General features: G+C 40.6%; 1 protein-coding gene across 6 annotated transcripts in view; it reads left to right on the top strand.

The window, feature by feature from the left end:
• Positions 1-397: 397 nt before the first annotated feature.
• Positions 398-10,692, top strand: part of LOC118423510 (PR domain zinc finger protein 1-like) — a 28,163-nt gene continuing 17,868 nt past the window's right edge. The window contains exons 1-2 of one of the 6 annotated variants that reach the window (XM_035831685.1): positions 398-523; positions 925-1,109. Coding sequence is in view for 3 of the 6 variants with exons in the window: in XM_035831680.1 (XP_035687573.1) it covers positions 9,388-9,446 (59 nt within the window). In the remaining 3 variants the exon portion in view is untranslated. Of the gene's footprint in view, positions 623-924; positions 1,110-1,948; positions 1,969-8,019; positions 8,349-8,690; positions 8,735-9,372; positions 9,447-10,692 lie in introns of those variants that run through there. The other 5 variants (XM_035831686.1, XM_035831684.1, XM_035831688.1 and 2 more) reach the window with 5 other exon arrangements.

Below are 10,692 nucleotides of genomic sequence, written 5' to 3'. Positions count from 1 at the left end.
TGACTTTATAGGAATTTAGCTACTTTTAACACAAATTTAACATAGTTATAGTAATAATGATATTTTTAATATTTATTGCTAGTTTTTGGTGGAATGATATTTTGAAAATACTCATTTTGCTATAAATTTAGGGACAAAAGACTTCTCAAATGTTCTACATTTCATTGCCTTTATATCGGAGTGATCTTTTGTCATATTCCCAGTGCTTCTGTTGTAGATTTAGCCCTTTTATCGATTATTTTTAGCAAAAATAAAATTTCAGAATTTTGATAAGCAGTTATAGATTTTAGGGGGTGTTAAAGTGAATGAAAAGTCGATTCACTTACAAAAATGGACACATTTGGAGTGAAAACATAGTTCTTTAGCGGAGGTACATAATTTCAAGGGGCTGTGCATCGCCCTGAAGGCTTGGCCTTGTTGCCAAGCAACGTACCCAATTGCCGTGACGTCATCACTTCGTGTGCTCAATTAGTCACTTTCTCAAACTTTGGCCACAGTCATGTGCGCGCTGCACTTGTCATAGGTTCGTGCCGTACTTTCACTTCTCACAAGTATTTCTTCCGATTTTCTTCGATTTTTAGAGTTTTCATCTATGAATAGGACCTTCTCATACTCACATAAGGTACATTTGATAAATTGACACGTAAAGTTTATACGAAATATCGCCGAAAGCGACCTGGTGATAATCTAATTATTGAGCTGTCAATCACTTTCCCTTGTTCGTCACTGAAACTTGTTCCTGTCGATTTCACAAACAACGTGGTGTTTTTTTCAGTCGTTGTTTCAGAACGGAGTTGTTTCTGTTGGTATTGTGTGACGATTTAGCAGGGAATTGTGGCTTTCGCTTTCGTGAATGAGTAGCGGGACTTTTTTAGGCGGGTCACAATGAGGGGTTGAAATATGACACCATCTCTGCTTAATTAGGATTGCAGGGGTCTTGGCGGGAGGTCACGGGGTACAAACTGAGCAGCACTGCGGGGACGGAGAGTCATCAGTCCGGTAGCTTCCCTCACGAGGGCCGGTGGCGAAAACAAGTCGGCTACAACTCCGAGAAGAGAAATGCTTTGGAGGGCAAACATCTAACCAACACTCGACAACATCAAACAAAGGTATGGACATATATCATGCTATTGCGCAACCAACTACATTTTTTCTGTCTTGTAACGTTTTTGAAATTCTTGGCCTGCCTGAAGGGAAAAGGTGTGTCGGCCAGAGTCTTTATACGTTCTTCGAGTTGTTGTCGAAAGAAGAAAAAGTACCCGCTGAGTTCCGATTCTTGTGGTATTTTTGTTTGTTTGAACCCCTGTGTTCAACATTTCAGTTCAACAACATGTGATTTCACGCTAGAAGAAAATGTTGAGATCTTGTAACGAAGACGTTTTGTTTTTCATGTTGTTATTAAGGAATTATTCAGAAAATGCTTGTGAAAATAAAATCGTTATCTGTTTTCCCATGCATAACCAACCGAACGGAAGGAACTGTCTTTACAGAATTTACTAATTGCTACCTATATAACATGGTTTGGCACACCTTATTATTACTACCCACCCTTTTCCAAACACCTTACACAAAACCAGCTTTGAAATCAAAAAGCAGTGAAAGGTATAATCAGTAACAATAAAAACAGGTGAGAAACCTTCAAACAAAGGAATCACGGAAGTGACTTTCTCCTATGGAATGTTGTTAACACCTTGTTTGGTAAAGGTTAGATGTTTGATATACAGGTGAGGAAGGCGACTTGATTGTCCTTATTGTTTCCTGTTGAGCGATTACGTACAGACCATACGTCGTATTTTCCTGTGTGTTTTTCTACCCCTATTTCCTGTTTAGTCACTCACGAATTATCAGCGGTGTCAGTACTAGTAATCTTCTGAGATGAAACTATCCGTTTATTCACGGTCCCCTACCTTTTCTTAATGTCCGTCGGTTCGCTTATTGTCGGACATTCTTAACGTGTGAGGTGATGAGGTAAAGTGAAAATAGTTTCCCTTTCAGAAGATTGAGTGTTAGCCCGGGGGGTAGTATCTTTTGTGCAACACAGTGAAACTACCGGGCATAGCAAAAACAACTCTACAGATGTTCTCTTCAACACTGTCCGTTGTTTTGACATGTGACATAAGAAACTGACAGGAAATTGAGAGTGAAACCACACCTCTTAAACGTTAGTCGGCCTGTGTGCTTTAGCGTCGAAGGCCGTTAGTTAAAGCTACGTGTAGCGGAAAACGTAGTAAAGCTACCGTCATGACTCGCTAATCAAAGATTAGTCGCTTGCCTTCCTGGAATAACGGACGATGGAAATGAATCAACAGAACTGGGATCTGACTTAAGGGGTTTCTACTACTAATAGTTTCTGTGTCTTATGTTTTTGAGTGATGGTAAACTGTAAAAGTTTCTGTCTTTCCAATTCCAAGTATTTTTCATGAATAATAGAATATTGAAACCAGATGGCTGCATTTTTTCTTACCTCTAAGCTTTATGAACTTGAAGGTCGGTACAGAAAACTTTTTTAAACAAATTTTCTGATTTTAAAGAACATATCTGAAGTTTCTTGGTTTTCATTGTTGGCTTCTCTTTTGTGTTCTTTATCAGGGATTTGGGAAAGTATGCAGTGAAATTTTATGGTAATGAGTTGAGAAGAATTCTTGACTTCCAGTCTGTGTTTCATTAACTAATTAAGTTCCTTCTATGCCCTTGAGAGTTAAATTTGAAAAAGGAAGCATTCTTAACATTATCAGGTTTAATTAATTCCTGTTTTAGTAAAAATGTATCAGAAAATTTCCAGCAATGCTGAAATTATAAATTTTCTACAAAGGAAAATTTTCTGAAGGGGTGGGGAGGTTGTTTTTGATGGATCCGATTGTTTTTGTTGCCAAATGGTTTGCTGTTTTAAAACAATGGTGTTTATAATCAACGAAATGCTGTCAATTCTACAGTATCTGACAGCATTTGTGCACCCCTCTTCTTTCCATTTCATTGTTGTAACACGAGTTCCGACACAATGTCTTGTCACTTACAACAACTTGGCACTTGCCCATTGAAAAGAATTTGCCAGATTGCATAGATAAGGTCCCCCTCTTTTCCATACAAGTGATTCTAATTTGGAATCCCTGGCACATATGGTAAGACCCTATTGGGGTAATCCCTCACAACAGGCTACCTAACCTTCCCACTAGCACAACACCAATTACAGAAGTCAGGAAAAGCAAACTTGGGTCAAAAGGTCACCCTTTTAAAGTCTATGACAGTTTAGATCTAACTGTAAATTATTTTCGAATAGGGAAACCTCAGTGCTTTCAATGTGTATTGGATATGCAAACTTGTGTGTTTTATTTCAAAAGGAAAAATTGTTCATGCGCTTGCATGTTTCTAAAGAAAAGTATCCTAGAAACTCAATATGCAGTAAATACATGTAGCTTAGGATAGATCCAAAGAATTGACATATTGAATCTGACAAAAATCTAACAGTATTTAACCTCCTACTGTCTAGTAATTTCCATGAGATTTTGACTTGAGAGTGAAAGATTTTTATCAGTATTTATTATTCTATGCATTTTCTCCTTTCTCCTTTGAGATTTCAAATGACCATATGGACAACTAAGTTAATTCTTTTCCCTTACCCCCTTGCCTATATCCTGATAAAAGAGATAATACCACATCTCCCCTACTTTCTCCCAAGTGAACAGTTTTTACCTAGATACCAAAAAGCTAGGGGGTAGTGTGGTAATACCCCATTGTTTAGGACCCCTATTAGAACCTTTCACATGGAAGCCCCACAAACAATAGGGTTTAGTTTTAGTAGCCTGGCTCTAATAATCCACAATGCAAATTTGACCTTGATGTGTTAATGGGGTATTGTGTATGTGGGACCCCCAGTAGTGGGCAGACAGGACTTAGCCAAAAAGCACACACTCTAAATCACTTTCCCTGGGTATTAGCGGGGATGTGTTAATATCTTTAGGGCACGGTTTTTATGGGGGTCTAATTCACCTGCTTTGTGTGCGGTGGGTTTGTTAGTAAAAGTAAGTCCATAAATGAGTGTGGTCTGTCTCCGTTTTTATGGAGGTGTGTGTGTATGGGGTCATGCTTGGATTATAAAGCCACAGACAGTTTTTATGGCTACTTGTTGAGTCCCAATGTCCAGGGGAATTCAATTGAAAAAAGAACGATTTACATTTTTACCAGTTTTACTTTTTCTTTAGAAAATCTTACTGTCTGTCAGCAGAAATGTCTGTTCCTGATTCTTTCTTCTTCTTTTTTATTCAAAAAGTTTTCAGTGTTAAAAAGTTTTGGCAATTCGTTTGAAGTGCATATGCAGATTTAAAAGCTGCTGTATAGATAAAAGTACTTATCTCCAAAATGCTAAATTTGTCACAAGTTTATGTGTATTGATTGAACAAAGCATGAACTGAGAAAGCAACCGAAGTACTGCTTGCCAGACATGTTATGTAAAATTGTTGTTCCAATCTCTAACCAAATCGCATTTGTATGCTTCCAACTTTTAGTTTTATGGAACATTATGATTCAGTTCTTGGCTTTTCTCATGTTGAAAACTGTCCAAATAATTTTTCAATAAAGCTTTACGAAGTTATTTTGATTTTGGGGGCAAAATTGAAACCTACTCTTCTCCCTTGTTTTTAAAGTTAACCTAGTGTAATTTGCAAGCAGGTACCTTTTGAACAACAACCTACCAAATTGAAGAGTATTGGGACAATGGTTGTAGGCTTATTGGTCAGAATAATCATAAATGACGTCAAGCATGTGTTAAAACAATCGACTAAGACTAAGAATAAACAGTATGACGAAGCTTGTATCCATCCGTTCATTTGACGGAAACGTTTTGATCCACCTTTCCTTTTCCGCTCCTTTTATAACTTCTCTTCAGGAAGTTCTTGACATGTTCAAGGAAAAAAAGATGATATACAGCCCTGCCCGCAAGGTCATCGACCTGTGAATCAGTTTTCCCCTCTGGCCGATGTCAAAGACAGCTGTAATGTGTACAAAAGAAAGTTCACAGTAAGAAGGAAAAGTCATACAAAGTCTGAAATTTCGATCTTTGTTTGGTGATTCAGAGAAGTTGAAGTTATCAAGTCTACTATCTCTTCCTTTCATGGGAAATGAGGTTTGATTTCATACAGTGTACTTCCCTGTGACTCAACAATATTAATTTGTTTCCATAATTTTGAGGGAGGGGAGGTCGGATATGGTCTTTTTTGGGTGTGTGTGTGTGGGGGGGGTGTATTTCATTAGTAGAGACACTGCTTGATCAAGAAATATTTCGATAGATTGTAAAAAGTCTTGATCTGAGGATATCTTGATGAAACTAAAGGTCCCCTTCCCCATTTCTGTAGTGGATTTACAATGGTTTATAGGCAAAAGAGAAATTGTGGGAATGATATAGAAAAGCCAAATAATTGAAGAAAAGATTCTAAGAAATATGGAAGATATTCAGAATAAGAAGATGGCAAGAGTGTTTGACACAGAAACAACTGTTACAGGTCCTGTTTTCCTTACAATGGCAGACCCCAATGTTATGGCCTTGGGAAAGAAGACACTACAGGACTTTCCTAACTTGTGTGTAGTGACCCTCAGCTTATCTGTCTAAAGTGTTAAACATTGATAAACTGCACGTTTGCTATCAAAAACTATAACTTTTTTTTTTCAATGGGACTGCAAAAGCCTGCAAAAGACTGCAATACAGACACAAAGAGCCATATCATTTGTTTTCGTTCATCCTTTCAGAAAATTAATTACATTAGTTGTTTAGCACCTGTTTTATGAAAAGTTCCAATCCTACTTAGCAAAAGCTATATGGTAAGCTCATTATCCCTTTCCCCTATGGATGCCTGGAAAAGTTTATTGGCTAAGGGGTTGTAGCAAGTCAATCCAAATGTTTGAAATAGGGATCAGTATTGTTTTGACTGCTGCCCATAGATTTTACGCATGTATTCCCTCGAGCCTCTGTTTTTACTGGGTGTTGTCTGCGCAGATTTCCAGTGGCGTAACATCCCGTTGTTTGCTTGGGGATTCGAACTTTGAGATGATGACCCGGGGAGATTGTGTGCGCTAGAACAGTTTTTACACTGGGCAGTTTAAACCGGTCAGGACGACTGTTGGTCTCTGAGTAAAATGGGTCAAGGAGGCAGGTTACTTAGGGTTAAAATTCCACCCAGTATTTGTCTAAACAGTTCAGTATACTGACCTGTCAGCAAAAATGGGTGAATCTATGGTCAGAGATTGGAATACTATAAATAACGTGTTTGATCAAATGTTGAACCTTTATTTCTGAATCGTCTTTATCCGATTGCCTATGATTAGCTGATAAAAAAAAATTATGAAATTGCAAAAAAACTGCAATGCTGCCTTCAATGTAAAATTTGTGTTGTTCATTCCGTAGACTTTCAAAATTTTGCAAAGATTTCAGTTATAGACATTGTCTAAGAGAACTGTAGAAAGGGAAGATAATTTTTTATTTCAGTGAAAATTGGGGGAAGGGCACTTTTGATGTCTTTTTGTTGTACGAAGGCTGTAAAAAGTTGTTTTATATACATAAGACATTCAGGAAAGTTAGTTGTCTGTTCTAACTAAGAATCTAATGGACATTTGAAATTGGCTTTTGCAATAGTAGCTTGATACTTTTTCAATACAAACATTTGTTGAATGCACATAAATATTTTTCAAAGTAGCATGTAACATTAATCTGTCATTGTGAAAAAACTGCCCATACCTGCGGACCTAATGTACATTTCCTCTTGCCGTCTCCCCACCCTTTGAACTACTCGGAAGCTGTCTGTATTTGCGGGAGGGATTGGCGGAGACTTAGCTAGGAAAAGCAGGATATCCTGAGGGCACTTGTGATTGCGGTGACCTGCACATCTCCCCCCCCCCCCCCCCCTCGGGCGACGAGTGATAGGAAACTTGTTGAAACTGGGAGGAACTGGTGCGGACACTGTATATTTTACTAACTGATTGCGGTCCCGACATGATAAGATGCCAGGCACTCACTAAAGACAGGCTGCTCGAGAACGAAAAAGCATCATGATAAGAGTTTTATGACTTATCAAACATGATTAAAACACGGCTTAGCAGCGCAAGTCTCTGTCCTCTTTCTGTCAGGTGAAAGAAGTTAGGAGCACGTTTCAAAGACGCAAAACAAACCCTTTCTCCTGTCTAAAGCCTGACCTACTTTAACCAGCTTTTGACAGACATGTCAGGCCGAGAATGAAAGCAAAACTCGGCTTGTTTTGAAAGCAGTTGGCGGCACATCCGACACAACTTAATTTGAGAGCCTTTCTTTGGGCTTGGTGGTCACATTCACTTAGGCAAACATTTGTTCTTTGGATAATAGCAAGGAACACAACCCTTCCATCACTCCTTCCTCTTATAAGGATGTCCAAGAGGCAAGATGCCACTAACAGTCTAGTATCGTGTGGTAGTATGATGTTGGGAGAGCGTATTTTTTTGTGGTCGATGGATAGCGAATGTACGCTTTACCTGGGAATTTAGGGTACTGTGCGGACCTAGTTTAGGTTTCTAATCCAGTATCTGTGCACGGACCTCCAGCAAGGCGAAACGGTACACCTGCCATTGTCCATCTAGAAAGGAGATCCCTGACCCCATTCACCTCCTGTATCTCTTTGTGGCACCATGTTTTGTAGTACACTTTCCCAGGGAGGCCGAGAGATGGTCCTGTTTGGTGTGTAGTTTGTGTGTAGTTGGTGCCTTTGACATTTTCTCGCGCTCGCAGCGTAGTTCTGCACGTGAAAGTGAGTGTGTTGGGAGCAGGTGAGGCTGCCCCGTACACACCCGCCCGCTGTCCCCACACAATGATGAAATGAAAAGTGCCACGGTTGGCTCCCCCTGTGTCAATGGGTGTGTGTGCACAAGCTCACTTTCATCACACAAAAGGCCAAACGGAACCCTCCGTCAGAACCCTGACAGAAATCGAAAACATTCGCACACCCCGGCCGTCGATTTTCCCTGACGTTTCGCCCCGTTTGGGCGATACTTTGTGTCCAGTTTGTGGCTTGAAACAACAAAGGATTAGGCTTGGAGGGGTCAGTCTGATTAAGTGCACTTGTCCAGAACACCTTTGGACCATGTGACACGGGTTGAGTAGCCAGTATAAAGGTTTGTTTGGATTGGCTTGGTGGGGGTGGCACCTGGCGATAGGATGTCAGCGCACTGTATACACACCTCCCGCACGCAGTGTCCGCACTTTCCACTGACCGGGGCATTACCGTCCACCTGTCTTGTCAGCACAAGTACGTGAGGTCTGACGGAGCCGTTTACACCAGGGTGGGCCAGCCAGCCTGCTTAGCTGGGTAACACAGGGAGCCGATACACTGTAGGTGGGTTTACTCAACATTTTGGGCACATTTCTCTCTCACTAACAAGGAAGGCAGCTCTCATAGATCCAGGTCACTGATAGACCAACTGATGGACATAGCCAACACAAACCACTTTCTGAAGGACTGCAAACCTCTGTGCACGGATCCGAGGTGACTTTGCCTATTTCAAGGTCTAACAGGCTTGGAGCATTGTGTTTGGCATAAGCAGTATTGCAAACTAAGCACCGTCATTATCTTAGAAAGCAGATCTTTAGGGCTTGGCCGTGAGCAAAATGTTTTAACGCATAATGAAGGGTTTCCATATTCATGCAGAAGACCTAGCCATGACAGGTAGCCGAGGAATGTCAAGTCAGGACAATGAGTAATGACCAGCCAGCTTGTCGCAGGTGTGTACGGAATTTCATCATATTTGTTCCTAAACAAAGGCACGGCTTTGTACCTTGAGTCCACATACCGATTGACGGAGCGGACGGTCCAAATTTCTGTGTCGAAAAATTCACTTTTTACCCTCCTAGATGCGAACTGCTTCCCTTTCGGTATTGTTACCGGGATGCCATGACTTAAAAAATCAGCGTGTTGTGGTTGGTAAGAGATTTGGGGCGTCGTTTGGTGCACATGTCGTGCTTACGGGAACAGGTGCGGCCTCAGGAGAAAGTTTGGTGACCTTGTCATGGCTGAATGGTCTGGTGGCAGCGGAGAAAGTTGAGAAAATCCCTCCCGCATGACGTAGCAGAGTAAATTTGTGTGTCGGGCCGTCGCGCCGGCCGAAATTGGTTCTGCTCTTCTCCCCATTCTGTTGGGCAATCAGAGATTGACAGCTCTGCGTTCAGATTCACCGACCCGGTCGGCAAGTCCAACAAGAAAGGTGGGTGCAAATTAGAGACGCGTCTTTAGATTTGCATCAAGTGTAAAATTGGGGCCACACACACTATCAGCTTACCTTTGGAAACCCGTAGGCAAACGTGCGGTAGAAGGGAAGACAAATTTATGTATGTAAATGGTATCTCGTGCTGGGGGTTAAGCCGTTGTTGTTTTAAGGATGTCAGGAAAAGTGTTACAGGTAATTGTGAACACAGGTGTGGGAGACAACAGCCTAAGGTATTCCTTCTCTTTAGAGAATGTCATACTTTTACAGTGCAAATCGACAGTTTTGAACAATCATCTGCTCTTTCAGTAGCTTCTGTTGTATATTTATAGCCTTTTTTCTTTCTTATATACTTCATGTGACTTAATTATCCTCAACATTGTTCCTTCTTGGAGACTTATGAGAAACAAACCAATCTCCAAGAATCTTCAAGAAGGTTTTATGTAAGTTTCAAAATTCCAAACATGCCTACTTCTACATGCTGTAAATCCACATATTTGTTGTCCATTCTTTTCGTGGCAGCTCTCACTAAAACAGTTGGTATAATTTTCCTCTTTAGTTTTGAAAACGTTTAGGAAAATCGGTCAAGTGTTTTTGCAATTGCTTATGTCTAAGAGGAGTTTTGTGGTGGTTAGTGAATTTTTGAAGATGGTTGTTGTTAATCTCCAAGCAGATCCTATGGTAGCATAAGATAGTATCAAAAGCTGCCAGAGGAGTGAAGCCGGCTTAGGAGTGTGTTTTGCTACATGGCAAATGGACACCTCTTGGCTGACTAAACTTCTTGGCCAGTTTGGTACTATCTTATGCCATTGTAGGATCTGCTTGGAGATTAGGTTGTTGTGACTTTTGAGTTTTCGAATGTTGTGGCTCAATTGATCTGATTGTCAACAGGTTGTCTTGCCACTCCCCTCGCATACCCATAGCCAGTTCCTGCATAAGTGCTTTCATCGGGCTAAGCTGTTCTAAAACCTGGCATTACCGCTTTACCTCTAATCCACCTGTGGAAGCGATTCGACGTAATTCCGTCTACTCTGTCCATTAAGTTAACTGGATGGTCCGGTTAGGGGGGTTCATTTAGTTTTGCATTTGAAAGTGCCACAACCCCCTAGAGAACAACCTAGGGGAAACCATGGCATGAATAAACTCCCCTCTGTGTTGATAACTGCCTCACAATGACGTCCCATTGGGAAACATAATGACGAATGTCTTTTGACCAGTTTGGAGGTTGACGTAGTAGCTGTTCCAACCCTTTGGAGTGCAAATCAAGGTGTGCTGCATGACAATACACAGGTAATTTTGGCCCAAAGGTACATCTTTAGCAAACAATGGGAAAGGAAAATTGAAGGTTCCAGGGAGGGTTAGAAAAGATAGCTTTTAATTTCTTTCATATTCAAATGTCTAGAATAGGGATGGTTTCGGGAGAATTCCAGCACAGTCTACTTCATACATAAATTCTGATTTTTAAAAAGATACATTTTT

Source organism: Branchiostoma floridae, chromosome 9, assembly GCF_000003815.2.
Source record: "Branchiostoma floridae strain S238N-H82 chromosome 9, Bfl_VNyyK, whole genome shotgun sequence".
Classification (NCBI taxonomy): domain Eukaryota; kingdom Metazoa; phylum Chordata; class Leptocardii; order Amphioxiformes; family Branchiostomatidae; genus Branchiostoma; species Branchiostoma floridae.
This window is presented reverse-complemented; position numbering and strand designations above follow the sequence as displayed.